This window comes from Monopterus albus, unplaced genomic scaffold (assembly GCF_001952655.1).
Source record: "Monopterus albus unplaced genomic scaffold, M_albus_1.0 scaffold226.1, whole genome shotgun sequence".
Lineage (NCBI taxonomy): Eukaryota > Metazoa > Chordata > Actinopteri > Synbranchiformes > Synbranchidae > Monopterus > Monopterus albus.
In genome coordinates, this window is record NW_018128106.1 from 645,647 (window position 1) to 664,356 (window position 18,710).

Consider the following 18,710-nt stretch of genomic DNA (forward strand, 5'->3'; position numbering starts at 1 on the left):
TATGTTTGATTACAAGGATTTGTATTGGCTGAGCATCCTTTATCCCCATTTCTATTATGTTTATTTATTACAGTATTTTGAGCATTTAAATTTTCAGTGTTTTGAGCTGAGCAGTGCTTGTGCATTATAATAGCAGCAGCAGTAGGAGGGTCTAATACCTGGATCACTCAGAGAAAGTAGTCCTGTGACAAGGAAATGCTTTGTGTGTTAGGAGAAGAATGAAATGGCTATAAAGCAAGTCATAAATGAAACTGTTTATGGTTTGAATGTGAGTCTGTGAAAAGACATCTTCTGTCAGTACTCTCTTACATTTCACAAGGCATATTTGGGGACAATAACATAAGAAAAACTATTTTTGCACTACAACTTTATCTTGTTTTTCTGTTTTTTTTTTTTTTTTACAAGGCATATTTGGGGACAATAACATAAGAAAAACTATTTTTGCACTACAACTTTATCTTGTTTTTCTGTTTTTTTTTTTTTTTGTTTGTTTGTTTGTTTTTTCTCTTTCTAGTAAACCATCTTCACCAGAGACTTCCTGCCCTTCTCCTCAGTCGGTGTCACCTGAGCACACACCGCTTGCCCGGGTGTCATCAGCCAGCCGCGGCTACGACTTGCATGAGCGTCGGCGCACGGGCAACATGACGGGTGCTGAGCAGGCCAAGTACCAGCGCATTCCTACTGACGAGAGCGAGGCTCAGATGCTGGCCTCTGCTGACCTGGATGGTATCAAGAGTGAGTATAGACGAAATGCCACTTTGCTGATTTTACACACTCAAATATTTTTGACACCTTTAAAGTTACCGACAAATTTCCATTAATTGAGTTTTGTACCTTAAAATGTTTTTAAAGTAACTAGACTGGGGTCTTAGGTACATGCCTCTACCAGCCATGGGGGCTTTGATAGAATCGGCAACCTCCATACAAAACATTTGCACTACATATAGTGTGTGTGTTTTGCTTTTAAGGAGTATTTTGTGAATAAATAAGCTTGAAACACTGATTTACTTTTATTATATCTGTGTGTAAGCAGGCAGCTGTTTGCAAACAAGTTCAAATCAAATTTTAAAATGCTTTGCATTTTCTGCCCCCAAGTGGTAAAACAATTTATTACAAGTTTAAATTTGATCAGATAATTTTATGTCTTTAACCTCTAAAGGAAGAGCAACACTGTTGCCAGACTCTGTGACACCTATACAATAAACATTGAATATTACCCTGAATAAATAAAGGTGATGATAATGATGCTGAAGTCTTTATTTAGCACTACATAATTTTTGTATGATTATTCCTGAATAGTAAAATATACAACAGAAGTAAGGAGTGTAAAGAATTTCAGAGTAGTAGTAAAGGTAAGAGAGACATACCAGCTGCCATTTTTTTATTGCTCCAACAAATACTATGTTCATTTTGTCCATCTTGTAATGTAAATAATTTCTCACTCTTAACAGAAAAGTCACTTTTTCTGTCTCATGGGTTCCTTTGATTTCAGGCTAGTCGTCTGCTGCAGGTGGATCGTCCTCTAACATTTGTTATTCCAAAAATGTCTAGTAGTTTGCCTGACCTCGCCACAGTTTGTCTTTCACATGTGGATTAGCCGTGATGTTTTGTGTATTTTATCATTTTCAGAGTCTGTTTTTATAGCTTGCTACACCTCTTTATTGTTGTTGTGTTATTAGCTGGCAACAATGATGAAGACTTGACTTAGCAGATGCTTAGATTCCTCCACAAATGGTGAGGCAGGGGTGGTGTCCGTTTTACAATGATGTCTGTGCCCTGCTGCCTGTGATGTTCCCTTCCCCCTAGCTCAGCGTGAAGTTTTGTTCATGGCAAGGAGGGATTTACGTCAGGGAGCGGACCCCTCTGCAAAGAGCAGCACCTTATTAAGAGAGTGTTGAGGACAGGCCTGTCTTAATAAATTAGCTGTTCCCACTGTCAGCTGAAGCCCCTGAGCCTGAGCCAACGTAGTGGTTAATTGTGAAACCTGGACCTCAGTTCACAACTTTTAATCATTAGTGGACTGAAACAAGGAGACGATTTAAGTAGATTTGAAGGCCAAATAAAGAGGCTGAGGACAGAGGTATCAGCTCAGTATTGTCCAGATAGTTGGCCATTATGAGGTTTAGCCATGCCTCCCAACAGGTTTGTCCCTGGTTGTTCAGTTTGTTGTCTTTTTACCTGCTTCCTGCCACCATAAATCATCCTGTGAAACTCTCTCTGTCTCTGGCTGCTGCTCGACAACAGGAATTATTAGATCACTGTCTTCCCCTTTAGGTTGACCCTGAGCAAATTAACACTTTTGCCTCCTGATGTTATTCTGATTATTTCAGCCTCCACACAGTCGGGCGCTGGTCAAGAGGTGGAAAGTTTTTACTTTTTTTTTTAAAACTTCAGCACAAGTTGAGTGGGTGATGTAGTCAGCTGTGACGGCTCTGACCCTTTGCCACATACCCTCCTCTTTCTTCAAGAGCTGCATGCCAGCGAGGCCTCATTTTACTCCATGTTCTGCCCCAAACCTCACCTAAGCAGCAGTGGACATGAGCTACTTAACAAAGGACCTTCTCAATAAAACAAGTAAAGCTAGAATTACTGATTACCAAATTAAAATTTAGGATGAAAAATCACTTATTTTGTCCTTGCAAGGGCTGCCTGGTTTTTAGATGATGAGGTAAGACTGATGAGGAACCTCAAAAACTCCACAGGTTGTTATATAGCATCTTCCAGCTCTGATAAAGGTAACACAAATGGTATTCAGACAGGGAATTTAACTTACCGTTGCTTGGTTCTAAGATGTTTGTATGATTCTGAATTAAAGAATGGTGATTCATATTGATGTGTGGCTCATTGTGTGAAGAATAGTTTCATGCTGATCAGAGTGAAATTGTAGTTTGTACTTCTGGTTTTGAGTTGAATGAGTGCAGAGTTCATGCTAGCTGGTCCACTGGTCTTTTAACTTTGTTAGGACATTTTCTGCTCAGTGTCATATCTGTGCCACCTGGTGTCTCTCGCCACATCATTTCTAACGTGTGCTGCCAGCTTGTGTAACTTGACTCTCTGTTGTGGGAGCACAGAAACAGTGGCCTGGTCCTCTCTGACTTGGTGGGATGAGATTTGACCTCAGGGTAAGGGCCCAGCATGTGCAGGCCGAGGGCTGCACAATCAAACTATGACACACTGTAAACTACAGGCTTTCTGTAGTATTTGGACTTGCATTACTTGGAGGTCATGTTGAACTCTATATGGTACTTGTGCTTATAATTAATCTCGTGATGTGGCTATAAAGTCTTTTCTCCTTTGTCTTCCCTACATCTCACCAGACATCTTTCTTCTTCTCAACCAGGTCATCGTTTCGAAGATGTTCCTGGCATGCGTAGACACCTGGTCAGAAAGAGCACCAAGGGGCAACAAGTGGTGCACATTGGCAAAGACCACAAAGAGCTGACCACGCGCAGTCGTAAGCAGGACCGAACTCCACATGAGGTGATATATTATAGTACTTGCTTATCACCCTTTCCCTCTACGATTAAAGCAGAATAGCCATCACCTGATCCCAACAATACTTAAGTTTGTTTCTGCAAAAATGTACTTTGTACTTGGTTTTGCAGATTCATGATAAATTAGAAGAGAGGGTTTGTATCTTGAAGTTTTGGGAGCATTGAAGGAACAATCTGAGAATGTTCACCATAAAAATCCAAAACAAATGTGACTGACTATTTTCTCTTTTCAATGAGTTGCTGAGCTAGTAATTGCAAGTAATTTATGTAACATACATACTATAAAGTGTAGTAAAAAAAATCCATAACACATGAATCACATGGTGATAAAAGTAACACTGGCTTTAGATCATTTTTCCAGTCCTTGGATATCTTACAAATTCATAAGGTTACAGGTGTTTCTTTCAAGCAGCAGCCATTTGCAGGATTTTCTAGAAATGTTTCTCCTTCTTTCCATCTACCAAGTTTAGCCTAGACCTGTCTCTTTTGTGGGAGGGACAGGGAAGGACAGTGCCAATTAAAAATGAATGAATGAGTTCTTTCCTTTCATGCATGGAAAGGCAAAAGAGGAGAGAGAGAGGAGCTCAGGTAACCAGACACAGAGCTCACAGAGATGGACAGCTATGTTTTATTAACACACCCACCCACACAATGTCATACTCAGCTCCGAGCCCCCAGCAGCCCTGGTAAACAACAGGTCCCTGTCAGGTGTGCTTGGTGAGGAAGAATTACCTGTGGGTATGTGTGTACAAGTCATGCTCCGTCCTTTGTGCTGCTGTTGGTTGTGTCAGTGTGTGAGTCCTCTCCTGCACCGTCTCGCTCCTCCAGCCATTACCAGTGGTTCTGTACCGCTCTGCTTCTCGGCCAAACGGCGTCCTGCTGGACATGGACTCTGGTCAAATAGCTCGTTATCAGAAGGTGAGGCTGGGTGACCAAACAGAGTCAGGCTGGACTCGTGTGAGCTTGATTTCACAGGCTGACTTGAGGATTGTGGCTGACCAGCATGGTGTTCAATAAATAAGCTGTTAACGGATACTTGACGTTGAGCACGCTGAGAGTCGCACAGCATATTATGGTCTCTCCTCTGACTTTTTGCTGTCAGGTTTTTAAGATATCTTTGACTGTTTTTATGCAACGTTTTAAAGAAGACCATATAAGGTAATAACATGGACAGAATGGTTATTTTGTGTATTGATTAAATTTTTTTAAATCCTTTAAGCATGGAGTCTGTTTTCTGATGTTCACCACCAACCTAAGTGTGTGTGTGTGTGTGTGTCTACTGACTTCATGCAGAGTGCTTTTGCTATTAAGCTGGGTGTTTAGGACACAGTAAATGTGCATATCATTTTTTTGTAGGTAGTTTGTATATTCTCTGTTGTTCTCACATACATTCGCATGCATTGTTTCTAGGTGTTTGTGGAGCTGAACGAGCTGACCATCGACAAGAATCAGGAGATGCAGTGGAAGGAAACGGCTCGTTGGATCAAATTTGAGGAAGATGTGGAGGAGGAGACTGAGCGCTGGGGGAAACCTCACGTGGCTTCGCTGTCTTTCCGCAGTTTGCTGGAGCTCCGAAAGACCATCTCACACGGTAAGACACAGAAACTGAGTAAAGACTGAGCATGTTGTTAAAGCCTAAAAGCCAACAGTGCAGTGTTAAGTGTGCTAACCTTGGTGTGTGTGTGTGTGTGTGTGTGTGTGTGTGTGTTCGGGTTTGCAGGTGCAGTGCTGCTGGACCTGGACCAGAAGACCCTGCCTGGCATTGCCCACCAGGTGGTGGAGCAGATGATCATCTCAGACCAGATCAAAGCTGACGATCGAGCTAATGTCCTGAGGGCCCTCCTGCTTAAACACAGGTAACTTGCAGCACTAGACTCCAATAAACAAGCTAGAAGTTAGCAGTTATATTACCTCTCGTGGGTATTTTAGCAACTTATTGCTTCCAAGTCTCTAGAAAAGGCCCCTCTGCCTTATAAAGTAGCATTTTACTATAATACTAATACAGTACCATCTGCCCGATGTCTCGGTGCCTGGCAAAGAAGTCTTGGGTCATAGGTACTGGTCAAATCAAATACTTCTGCTGCCCCACATAATGATTATTTTATTATGCTTTTCTCTAATACTTGCTTTTCTTTTCAAGCACTGGGTATTTTCACTCCTTGGTTGAAGTGCTCACAACATTAAAGTTGCAACATGCAAGGAGAATTACAAGTAAACATTTCTTTTTAAACGGTATATGATGTTCCTTTTGTGCTGTGGGTGGTAAAAAGTGTTGTTTTTGATCATTTTCGAACAATTGTTAAACTTTTTTGCTTTTAATTAATAGTGTAAGTTGAATGGTAAACAGAGAATGGTGGGGTGGTGGTTAACGGGCCTTACATGCAACAACAGTACTAGGCTGGATTTGAACCGGTGACGGTGGGTTATGTGCTTGCTACACATCTTAGCTCTAGCCCACCATGATGCCCACAAATTACCCCCTTTAATCAGTGCAGTCTGCATGCTGACACAGCATGACTTTCAAAGCCGATATTAGTTCATACTGGTAATTAATGTTTGTACTGTTAGAAGGATGAACAGCTGTAACACTCTTTTCGCTCGCGTCCGCCAACATCTTACTTCTGGTTGGCTTAATGCCTGGTCACTGCCTCTCTTCCTGCTGCTCACCCTCTCTGCGCCTCTTCCTGCCTCCTTTAGCCACCCAAGCGATGAGAAGGAGCACAGTAGTAACCCTTTCCCCAGGAACATCTCGGCAGCCAGCCTGGGCAGTCTGATAACACAGCACCACGGTGCCAACCACACCCATCAGTCAGAGCCCTCTGTTACTGACCCCCTTATGAGCACCATCCATTCTGCTGGGAACACAGAAACATGCATTGACATGGAGAAGAACGAAGTACAGGTTAAGTCTGGATATCAGGTGTTTGCCACAAATCCCAGTTATATGTGTGCTTCATCATCCTGATTTCCTCTTCCTTCCTTTTTGTTTCCAGCAGAAGGAGCCAACCTTTGTGTCCGGTATGCATCGGTCCAAATCCAAGCATGAGCTGAAACTGCTGGAGAAGATTCCTGAAAATGCTGAGGCCACAGTTGTCCTTGTTGGTGAGTTATTAATGCCATAAAGGGCAAAAACACCTCATTCAAACAAGAGCTACTACTTAAAACACACCTGAACAACGTAAATCACTCGTCTTTCTTCATCTTTCATTGTGTGTGGTGCTGTCTGCATGTTGACTCTCGTTTCCCGTTGTCTTCCAGGCAGTGTGGACTTCCTGAAGCAGCCCACCATGGCGTTTGTGCGGCTGCAGGAGGCGGTGGAGTTGGACTCTGTCCTGGAGGTCCCTGTGCCTGTCAGGTTCCTGTTTGTTCTGCTGGGACCCCCGACCAGCAGCATGGACTACCACCAGATAGGACGCTCCATCTCCACACTCATGTCTGACAAGGTTAGTAAGGTGTAGACGTCAAGGGACCTTTCTCCCAGTCTTGAGAATTTTAAATCTTCTAAAATTTTAAATCTGAATCTCCATCAAGCAATTCCATGAGGCAGCCTACCTGGCGGATGAGAGGCAGGACCTGCTGAATGCCATCAACAACTTCCTGGACTGTAGCATTGTGCTGCCGCCTTCAGAGATGAGAGGAGATGAGCTTCTGCGCTCTGTCGCTCGCTTCCAGAGGGAGATGCTCCGCAAGAGGGAGGAACAAGAGGTCAAGCTGTTGGACAAGGAAGCTAAGAGCCTTGAAGAGAAAGGTAAGCACTTCCTCCTGAACCAGTGGTTGAAGCAAAGGAAATTGCAGCCTTTGTTACATGACTTTATGTTGAAGTACACTTATTAAATCTGCTGTTTTCCATCACCCAGTGGCCCTCCTCACGCCTTTAAAAAAGTCTGATGACCCTCTAGAGCGCACTGGACGTCCCTTTGGCGGGGTGATACGAGACGTGCAGCGACGTTACCCAAAGTACATCAGTGACTTCAAGGACGTCCTGAGCAGTCAGTGCATGGCTGCCATTATCTTTATCTACTTTGCTGCCCTGTCTCCAGCCATAACATTCGGAGGCCTACTGGGTGAGTTGCACATGAGAAATCCAAGAGTTGAGCTGCCTTGTGTTCACTGTTAACACAGTCTTCCATCGTTTGATATGTCAACTCCTGTTTGTTTTGTCAGTGATGATCGAGTTAACAATCTGTTCACTATGGTATTAATTTGATGTGTGTGTCTCTTTCTAGGTGAGAAGACAGATGGTCTGATTGGTGTTTCTGAGCTGATCATATCCACAGCAATGCAGGGTGTGATCTTCTGCTTGCTCGGAGCTCAGCCACTACTGGTCATAGGATTCTCTGGTCCCTTGTTGGTCTTTGAAGAAGCCTTTTACAGTGTAAGATGATAAATAGTAAATCAGCTTACTGTACTTTAAACCTTATGATGCGTGCCCCTTGACTAACTACGACCGACATTTTAAAAATCTAGTACATCATTACTTTCTTATTTATGGATGTTTGTGTAAAGCCACTGAAAACTTTGACTATAAGGCATCCTTAGGTATTATTTATTAATAATTGTTCTGGAAAATATTCAGACTAATAAGCAAAGCACACACAAAACAAATACAGAACACTCGTATGAGGTGATTAAAATGGTTCCTACTTTGGTAGAAAACTATCTGTGTAGAGTTCAGTCACTCATAGTTAGAAACTGTTTGAGAAAACGCATTGTTGTTAAAATTTCCAGTGTTTAAATAATGTTTAATGTCTCCACAGTTCTGCAAAGCAAATGACATAGAGTACCTAACAGGTCGTGTCTGGATTGGGTTTTGGCTCATCGTCATCGTGGTGATCATGGTGGCTTGCGAAGGAAGCTTCCTGGTCCGCTTCGTCTCCCTTTTCACCCAGGAGATATTCTCCTTCCTCATCTCACTCATCTTCATTTGCGAAACCTTCATCAAACTTGGCCAGGTACACCTGAGACTTAATAACAACTCCTGATTACAAAAAGCTTTTGTTAGCACACTAGGGGTTTACGTCTCTATACCGATCAGACTAATCTTTGGCCGGCTTTCAAAACTCAAGGTTGAACTGTTTCTCGAACAAGAGCATCTGAAATCTTCTGTAATTAATTGGTCTTGACAGTGAAATGGATGGGGAGTTAAGACTCCTGTATGGATGCATGTGTGTGCACAACGTCTGGTTCAAGTCCGGCCATGTTCCTTTATTGCTGATCGCTGTTGCATTGCTTTCCTGTCTGTCTCATTGCCAAACAAAAGCTAAAAAGACCAAGAAACAACTTTAAAAAAGACTTTAAAGGTGTTTGGCTACAGGCTAAACTAATTTTACAGAAAGTGTGGTTGTGATACCTAAAAGTGTAATGCATGAAAATCCCTCTAAGGAAAATACTCAGGGTGTGTGTGTGTGTGTGTGTGTGTGTGTGTGTGTATGTATGTATGTATGAATTCTTTTGGGATGTGCATTAATACAAGCCTCTTTCATTTTGTTGGCCAGATTTTCAAGGAGCACCCACTGAAACGCTGTTCTCTCAACAACAGCACGGAGGGAGATGCCTCAGCAGAAAATGTCACACTGGTGCTACACAACAGCACCGTGCTGCCTGTGACGGTGAAGCTGCAAGGCGAACCCAACACTGCGCTGCTCTCTCTGGTTCTCATGGCGGGGACGTTTTTAATCGCTTTCTACCTGCGCAAGTTCAAGAACAGTGCGTTCTTCCCTGGAAGGGTGAGGAGCAAAAATTCACTGGAACACGATTCCTGCTAACCATATGCTAACCTGCTGTTATCAAAATGCTTTTAGAATCAGCACAGTCAGTTTTTGCATCCAACAATCCAGAAAACCGGTCTCCCTGTTTACCAGAGGAACATTTCTTGTATTTTAAAAAAAATGTCAAACTGTTCCTTTGAGGACTTGTTTTTGTTGAGAGTTTGACTTAAGTGTTAAAATTCATTCTTGAAGTTGGAGGCATTACTAACCAGAACTCTCATCACAAGCTCCATTTATTAACTGTTTTTCCATCGTATCATACAGCCTTCGTCCTTTCCTGTCAAGCCACTAAAAAGACCTTTTTGAATTTTAAAATGCTCCAATTTAAATATTTTTAATTACACTGAGTAGCCTGTGTTACGGTACTGTAAATGTTTCTGTAATTGTTTGACACGATACATACATGAAGCAGCCACTTCTCCTCAAATGGACCCTTCTTGTGGTGTTTAGTTACGCAGGATTATTGGAGATTTTGGAGTACCAATTGCTATCCTTATCATGGTCCTGGTGGATTACAGCATAGAAGACACATACACACAAGTAAGACTCAGTATTACCTCAGAATCTTATCTTATACAATGCAGTCCTTCCTCTCTGTCGGATTCAGACTTGTGTTCATCCTCTGTCCAGAAACTGAGCGTTCCCAGAGGTTTCTCTGTGACAAGTCCTGACAAACGTGGCTGGATCATCAGTCCACTGGGTAGTAACGGTGAATTCCCCATCTGGATGATGTTTGCCTGCTGTTTGCCTGCTCTGCTGGTTTTCATCCTCATCTTTATGGAGACACAGATCACCTCGTGAGTGGTGCTGCAGTCATGTCATGTTAGGGTCAACACATAATTACATGTTAACATTCAGTTTGGTTTGATTGAAGGTTTCTTTCAAGCTCGCTCTTGGTTGTTTATGTCTGTGTTTCTCCTCGACTTCCTGCAGCCTGATAGTGAGTAAGAAGGAGCGGATGCTGGTGAAGGGCTCTGGTTTCCATCTGGACCTGCTGCTGATTGTGGTGCTGGGCGGCACCTCAGCTCTGTTTGGCCTGCCGTGGTTGGCCGCTGCGACTGTCCGCTCAGTGACGCATGTCAACGCCCTCACTGTCATGAGTAAGGCCGTCGCCCCTGGAGACAAGCCTCGCATCCAGGAGGTGAAGGACCAGAGGGTCACAGGACTCCTGGTGGCCATCATGGTTGGTGAGTGGCAGGCACTTAAATCTTCCTGCTGCTCGTTTCTGTATCACCTGTGTCCTGTTAACATTTATTACCTTTAAAAATCACATTTTATTTAGCATTTCATGCTTGATTTCATTGTATTTTTAATCTTTTACACTCGACTCTCCCCAGGCCTGTCCATTGTGATAGGTGACCTGCTGCGGATGATCCCCCTGGCCGTGCTGTTTGGTATCTTCCTCTACATGGGTGTCATGTCACTCAACGGCATCCAGCTGACCGAACGGATGATGCTGCTGCTCATGCCACCAAAGTATCACCCTGACCACAGCTATGTGCGCAAGGTGAGATGCACTCGCTGAGTTTGTAATTTTATGTTGATCTGATCTGATCTGAGTTTGCATGAAATGATGGTTTTTAAGTGTGAGAAATAAAATTCTTTTCCTTAGATATACAGTGCCTTGCGAAAGTATTCGGCCCCCTTGAACTTTGCGACCTTTTGCCACATTTCAGGCTTCAAACATAAAGATATAAAACTGTAATTTTTTGTGAAGAATCAACAACAAGTGGGATTTCAAACTTTTTTAACAAATAAAAAACTGAAAAACTGGGCGTGCAAAATTATTCAGCCCCTTTACTTTCAGTGCAGCAAACTCTCTCCAGAAGTTCAGTGAGGATCTCTGAATTATCCAATGTTGACCTAAATGACTAATGATGATAAATAGAATCCACCTGTGTGTAATCAAGTCTCCGTATAAATGCACCTGCACTGTGATAGTCTCAGAGGTCCATTTAAAGCGCAGAGAGCATCATGAAGAACAAGGAACACACCAGGCAGGTCCGAGATACTGTTGTGGAGAAGTTTAAAGCCGGATTTGGATACAAAAAGATTTCCCAAGCTTTAAACATCCCAAGGAGCACTGTGCAAGCGATAATATTGAAATGGAAAGAGTATCAGACCACTGCAAATCTACCAAGACCTGGCCGTCCCTCTAAACTTTCAGCTCATACAAGGAGAAGACTGATCAGAGATGCAGCCAAGAGGCCCATGATCACTCTGGATGAACTGCAGAGATCTACAGCGGAGGTGGGAGACTCTGTCCATAGGACAACAATCAGTCGTATACTGCACAAATCTGGCCTTTATGGAAGAGTGGCAAGAAGAAAGCCATTTCTTAAAGATATCCATAAAAAGGGTCGCATTTCAGGCTTACAACATAAAGATATAAAACTGTAATTTTTTTGTGAAGAATCAACAACAAGTGGGACACAATCATGAAGTGGAACGAAATTTATTGGATATTTCAAACTTTTTTAACAAATAAAAAACTGAAAAATTGGGCGTGCAAAATTATTCAGCCCCTTTACTTTCAGTGCAGCAAACTCTCTCCAGAAGTTCAGTGAGGATCTCTGAATGATCCAATGTTGACCTAAATGACTAATAAATACAAATAAACATATCCAGGTGTTAGAATGGCCAAGTCAAAGTCCAGACCTGAATCCAATCGAGAATCTGTGGAAAGAACTGACAACTGCTGTTCACAAACGCTCTCCATCCAACCTCACTGAGCTCGAGCTGTTTTGCAAGGAGGCATGGGCAAAAATTTCAGTCTCTCGATGTGCAAAACTGATAGAGACATACCCCAAGCGACTTATAGCTGTAATCGCAGCAAAAGGTGGCGCTACAACGTATTAACTTAAGGGGGTTGAATAATTTTGCACGCCCAATTTTTCAGTTTTTTATTTGTTAAAAACGTTTGAAATATCCAATAAATTTCGTTCCACTTCATGATTGTGTCCCACTTGTTGTTGATTCTTCACAAAAAATTACAGTTTTATATCTTTATGTTTGAAGCCTGAAATGTGGCAAAAGGTCGCAAAGTTCAAGGGGGCCGAATACTTTCGCAAGGCACTGTATTGGATTACAAGTGCTCCTTTTTAGAAAACATGAAGAGGATTAAAATACATCTTAAAGCTACCGTATTTAATGTGAGATAGCACTAACATGAAACTCCAAACCAATCCTCTGCTCCTCCCAGTACTTCGTCTCCCTGATCCACTATGTTTCAGTAAGATCTTCCACGCTCTGCCCAGCTCTTCAGATATTTGTTGTTATTAAATTACAATAAATGAGAATGCAGCAAAGCTTACTGATTAAGCAGAAAATCTCTGACTGGTCAGTGAGGTCAGTCCCATTCAAAACCTTCTAGAAGCTAATGTCTCTGCACTGCTGCCGGTGCTGCTCAGTGAGTCTGGGACACAGGAGGCGTTGACAGCACCTCTCCACATTAAGATGAATTTTGGAGCAGATTTCTACAACAAAAATATGTGAAAAAAGTTACATACAGTAGCTTTTTAAATAAAAACATTATACAAGTCTTTAGCAATAATAATAAGCTGATTGATTGCTGTGATTAACTTTTTAATGGTTTAGTCAATATTTTGATCTTTTTTTTTTTTTTAATCACTTCCTAGAGCCCACAGCAGTGTCTTAAAATTTCTTGCTTTGTTCAGCCAACGGTTTAAAACCCAAAGATATTTCCAAAGATTAAAAAAGACAGATAAACAGGAAACCTGGAGTCTGTTATTTACTTAGAATGCTTGGCATCTTTGCTTGACTAATTGTTTAAGTTCTAGAAGCAGTCTTACTTAAACCACTGTATGCCGTGAACCTCAAAATGTCTGAACATTTGTTTGCTTTTAAAACAGCACTGCAAGAGTTGAAATGACAAAAGTGATTTTTTTTTTTTTTTATGATTAATTTACACTCTTGCATCACCTATGCTTGTCTTGTCCCACTTTAATGTCGGTGAGAGATCTTATAACTGATCTGTTTCCTCCAGGTCCGTACGTTGCGCATGCATCTGTTCACCTGCATCCAGCTGGTGTGTTTGGCAGTTCTCTGGGCTGTTATGTCGACACAGGCTTCCCTGGCTTTCCCCTTCGTCCTGGTCCTTACTGTTCCTGTCAAGATGTTCCTGCTCCAACGCATCTTCACAGTCAGAGAGATGGCATGTGTAAGTCAACCACAAGGGGGCGCAATGTGCTGCTTTATATACCTGCACCGTGGCGCCAGCTGCAGCTTTTCACATTATGCTGTATATAAAATTATTTTTGCTAAAGTTAAAGGAAATAGTTACTGTCCATTGTTAGGTTGTATATTTTATGCATCTTTCTAACTCAGAGCAGTTCTGTTCTAAGACAACAGCACTATTACAAAGAATATCCTTTAAATTTTGTAGAAATTCCTTTAAAAATCCTTTACAAAGCGAGTCCTTCTAAGGATAGATTCACTGCCAGAAAGTCACGAATGCCCTTATGTATAATATACTTTTAAATTTGTACTCAAGTTTTGTAGGAACTAGAGGGATAAGTTTATGTGAAAATACACTGCCTAAAAAAGTTAAGGTGGCACTTAAATCATGCATTGAATCGAATTATTCAAGTTGAAAATCTTTACTGATGCACACTGTATAATTTGTTCAGAACAAAATAACATAACAATGGTCAGTGGGGGGGGCTCCACTGTGCTTAATTGCTCATAATCTGATGTCAAGTAGGGATATACATGGTGCAACCATAGAGGTTTGGGCATCAAGCAGATAATTTCTAGAGCTATGTGCCAAATTAGCTATTGAAAAGGTATTTTGGGAAATGCAAGAAACCGCCTAAGTAGATTAAATATTTGAGAGCTACAGAAATACAGACAGTAAGTTTTTCCTTTAAGCAAATGTCAGTTATTGTAGCAAAATGTTTTTATATATAATGTGAAATTCAAAAAATTGACACTCTCCCTCTCTCTTCTAGTTGGATGCCGATGATGCAGAGCCGACGTTTGACGAGCGCGAGTGTCATGACGAATACTCGGAGATGCACATGCCTGTGTAGCCCAAAACGAGTCGCATATCTAATATACCTTTAGTGGACACCAAACCTTATCAGACGCCCTCACTGAGATGTGGGATGCATAGTCCCCTCCAGGCTGAAACACTCAGAGTTTTGATGCCGCATCACTGTGTGCTGCCGGCCCTCTTCATCATCATCGCACAGCACGTTAGACGCCTTGTTGGCTGTTACTTTAACCAAACATTTCACTATTTAAGTAGGTTGTTATCAATTTGACGGAGGCTGACTATCAGCACTCTGTGGCACGAACGATGAAATCCAACTGAAGAGATCCAACATTTATTCACAGATAAAATTTTTATTTTTAAATACATTTTAAGTATTTTATTACTGCATATATATTTCAGGGTGCACAAGAGTCTAAATCAGATGATGTGATCTCAAGCTCAAAATTAGATGCCAGTAGACAGACTTGCGAGATGGATTTGTTTTTAGCCCTGAAATTTTGTGCTGATTCACATTGAATATGTGAAGGAGACATTCCTTTACATGAACATGCTGAGTTATTGATGTTTAAGTTTTAAGTTCACCAAGCGCCTTAGAAAGGAAATAAGAGTTTTCTCTTCATTCTGATCACTTTATTCGCCTCCTTGCGCTTGTAGCACTTTAAGACACCAAATCTGGACAGCGACTGTATTTTATTCTATTCTTTTTACCGCCTCAGAGTGTTCTTAAATCCTGTAAATATCATTTGCTTTTTAAATGACTGCCAGTGATTGATTTTTAGTTTGTCTTTGTTTAGCCATTTGTTTTTGTTTTCAGACACAGCAGTTTAAATCATAGTTGGCCTTTTATGTCAGATTCTGTGCCTACGGTGAATTGACATCCCAACTGGAAAAACTGTACACAGAAATTCAAGTTCTCCTTACACTAACGCCATCATGTTTCTGATTAGGACACATTTCTGTAGTAGAACAATACCAGTGGGGTAATAACTGTAGTCTAAATGTCTCCACGCACACGTGTAGGGCACTAATGTACTAATGTAGAGTTTGTTTTGTGGCCTTAATTTATGGGTCTTGCTCTGATTTATTTATTTTTTTCTAAGTACAGAGCCACTTAAGGGATATAAACCCAGAAAAAAATAACACGTTTCACGTGAGTAAGAGAAACTATCTGTTGCTCCCAGTAAAGTTTTCCACAGCCATGAAAAAGTTTCTCCAGCTTACAAGAAAGTATGTGATGGTCTGTACAAACCTTGATTAGATAATTACTGTACCTGCGTTTATGAGCAACTACAAACACTAACTGTTCAAGGATCACCAAAGGTCAACAGAATACAAAGATACATTTATTATAATTATTATAACACTTGTTGTGAAAGCACATGTAATGTCCTAGTTAAATTTTTCTTCAGTTTGAATCCCACTTTTTGTGAAATAAAAAGGTGGTTTCAACCACATCAGACCAGTTCTAGATCAAGAACCACTTCACTTAGACTTAAAAGCATGCAAGCTTATTCACCTTAATATTCTTTAGATGGTTGATGTTTTCAGGTACATTTTGGGTTCCCAGGTCTACAGCCATCCTCTTCACCAGGCCCAGAGGTAAAAGCAGTAGTAATGCGTTTTCTGGTGTGCACAGATAGTTTCTCATCCTCACCTGATAATCTATCATGTCCATAAGAAACTAGATTTTTTTACTTATTGTTTTCATTTTATTTTTTGCTCATGTCCCGTTAGAGGCAAAATATTCAAGTGCCAAAAACATGTAAATAGAATTTTGCTCAGAACAATAAGATGGAGTTCAGTCATCTCAAGCCTTTTCGGTTTTCAAGTTTCAACCTCAATTAACAAATTTTCACAATATAACATTCCTTATTTTATCATTACTTTCATTTTGGGGGGGGCATAAACTGAATTTGGTGGAACATGTTTCTAGAAGCACTGTGGACAGTCTCATTATTCATGTATAACTGGGAGGGTAGGCTTTAAAAATGTTCAGTCTCGTTTTATGTCACGTTGTATCAGTGTGACATGGATTAGTCGAAGCTTTGACTGTGTCAAATAATTCACATTGTCGGTCCTCTGTTACTCTCACATAGCTTATGTGTTTTGGACACTTCTCCACCTGACCTGTCTCATTTCAGCCCGGATGTTGTCAACTTGTGCCTGTTTAGTATCACAAAGCCGCACAGACTCGAGCACCTGTGGAAATCATGAAGTGATCAGTTGTGTTTGTACAGATGACGCGTTACAGTACTTTGCACTTTGACTTGCTCATAAGTCAAACATTTCTCTATTATCTGTTGTAATCTGAGACATTATTGCTGATTTATTTGAAATAAGTAAAAAAACAAAACAAATCCTCTTTATGTAGACACAATGGGCTGCCTCATGACATTGACACTAAAGGGGATGTTTGTGAGAAGTAAGACATGGAGTACGGTGTCCGTCTTGTTTGCTTAGTGTGGATGGGGAGTGATGGTTTGTCTGTGTTTGTCTGAATATCTGTCAAAGTTGTGAAGTGTTGATCCACGTCCAAAAGCAATACGAAGTCCAAGAGGCTATTGCTGATGTTCCCATGTATATTCATGGTTCAAATAGTGATGACAAATAAAAATATTTTCTATTTATCCTGGCTCATTTTCTGTGTTCAGTGTACTGTAAAACTACTTGAAACAAGGTAAGGCGGTTTTATTTACAGTATATACCACAACTCACAGTTGCACCTTTTGTGCACTGCTACTGTACTGGACCTTGTGTCTTTTAACTGAGCTCTGTGACTTTCAAATTAGAAGTATTTCACCCCAAAGAGAGACAAAGGCTGGTGACCCCTTGATCTGTCCATCCATCCAGGGAAAAAGCCAGAAAACATTCAGGGATTGCCAATTCATTGTGAGTGGGAGATGCATGTGTGGCAATCTATTTAGTAGTTATTAAAATATTCCACATAAAATTGTGTTTTATGGCCTAGTGAGCCTGGATTGGTGTGAAAACAATTTTGAAGAATAATACTGATCAAAGGAAGACAAAGTTCTCCCAGATTCTTATGGTGAAGCCCACTGTGGCTCAACAGAGAGGCGTGACATTCTGCCATAAGTTTCTAGATTGTTTACCCCAGGCAAAAGGGGGCTGGATTTTCTGCCTTCTTCTGGGAAAACAGCAGAGAGTGGGTGGTGTGCTGCACCGTAACACTGCTCCCACTGTTACAGAAACGGGAAAGGATGGCTGCTTTGGCACTGTTGCTGTTGAGCATTGGAGCTTTGTTCTTTCCCTCTACTGCACAAGAGGCTTACAGTACACTTCCTGAAACGTACAAGAAAGGAGTGGATCTCGCCCTGGAGAAGGTCAACTCTCATCCTGCAGTCCAGCATCATTTTCTCTTCTTCAAAAGTGTCACAAAGTCAGACATTGAGGTACTGTACACTGTCACGGGTTTTACATAAGACTGTTTACTGTGCTGTGGTGGTGGCTCATATGGAGGTGACTTTCTGTGAGCAAATGTCTCAGGAAATGTCCTAATCCTCAAAGCACTGATTTCTTTCTTCCCCCTATGAGGATGATTGAGAATGTTTCAGATCTAATCATGCTTGTCTTTCTCCTCAGGCTGCTTTTGACGTGAGCTACATCTACCATCACTTCTACCTTAAAGCCACCAACTGTGAAAAAGGAACAACTGACTCTACAGCATGTCACTTCAGAAACAACAGAGTGAGTTTGGTTTTATTTTTGAGTGGAACACGAGGACGACTGCCTGCTCTAACTGGTCCATGCTGTTTTGTGTCTGTGCACTTATGCAGCCGCTGGTAGACTGTGCAGTCTGTTACAAAACATTTCAAGGAGAAATTGAACAAGAGCCAAAACCATACGTGCACTGTATCCACAGACCGGCCCTCACTGAGGTTAGTTTGTGCCTTACTTGAAATCTCTTCTTGTCTTACGTGATTTCAGCCACTTATATGATCCAAAGTAAGAAGAAATACGTTTTTGACTTTCTTCTCCAATTTTCATCTCTTATTACTGAATGGCAGTTGATGAAGGCAGAGAGAAAAACACACTGCAGCGCAGTGGGATACACCAGTGGGGCTCTGACTCTTCTTGCCTCAACAGGAACAAAGTGAAACACGTCTGAAAACATGTATGTGCAACGTTATGTGATACCTTTTCAAGGTGTGTTTGTGCTTTTTGTCCCCTTGTTTTAACTAGAAGCTGAAACTACATTTCTTGTTATATCCACCTCTTAATGTATTCTTTCTCCAATATTGTTGTTTCTGTCATATCTTCAGCAGTTTATTTCCAAGCAAATATGTTGTTTACTTTGCTTACAAACTTATGAATAAAGTTTCATTTTCTTAGCATTTTTCCAGAATGACTGACTTGTTAATATACCATATTTAGCGAGCTAGTGGAGTATAGAGGTTCTGATGAATGACACTG

The 18,710-nt window shown here is 41.3% G+C and overlaps 1 protein-coding gene across 4 annotated transcripts in view; it reads left to right on the forward strand.

Moving 5' to 3' along the window:
- Positions 1 to 16,070, forward strand: part of slc4a2b (solute carrier family 4 member 2b) — a 39,583-nt gene extending 23,513 nt beyond the window's left edge. For 3 of the 4 annotated variants that reach the window (XM_020619772.1, XM_020619774.1, XM_020619773.1), the window contains exons 7-24: positions 515 to 735; positions 3,341 to 3,480; positions 4,905 to 5,085; positions 5,215 to 5,350; positions 6,192 to 6,396; positions 6,488 to 6,596; positions 6,753 to 6,937; positions 7,026 to 7,242; positions 7,352 to 7,558; positions 7,721 to 7,869; positions 8,252 to 8,446; positions 8,990 to 9,220; positions 9,713 to 9,802; positions 9,893 to 10,059; positions 10,196 to 10,449; positions 10,600 to 10,769; positions 13,269 to 13,442; positions 14,233 to 16,070. In XM_020619772.1, coding sequence (XP_020475428.1) covers positions 515 to 735; positions 3,341 to 3,480; positions 4,905 to 5,085; positions 5,215 to 5,350; positions 6,192 to 6,396; positions 6,488 to 6,596; positions 6,753 to 6,937; positions 7,026 to 7,242; positions 7,352 to 7,558; positions 7,721 to 7,869; positions 8,252 to 8,446; positions 8,990 to 9,220; positions 9,713 to 9,802; positions 9,893 to 10,059; positions 10,196 to 10,449; positions 10,600 to 10,769; positions 13,269 to 13,442; positions 14,233 to 14,313 — 3,112 coding nt within the window. In that variant the 3' untranslated portion in view covers positions 14,314 to 16,070. The remainder of the gene's footprint in view (positions 1 to 514; positions 736 to 3,340; positions 3,481 to 4,904; positions 5,086 to 5,214; positions 5,351 to 6,191; positions 6,397 to 6,487; positions 6,597 to 6,752; positions 6,938 to 7,025; positions 7,243 to 7,351; positions 7,559 to 7,720; positions 7,870 to 8,251; positions 8,447 to 8,989; positions 9,221 to 9,712; positions 9,803 to 9,892; positions 10,060 to 10,195; positions 10,450 to 10,599; positions 10,770 to 13,268; positions 13,443 to 14,232) is intronic. The other variant, XM_020619775.1, reaches the window with a different exon arrangement.
- Positions 16,071 to 18,710: the final 2,640 nt, after the last annotated feature.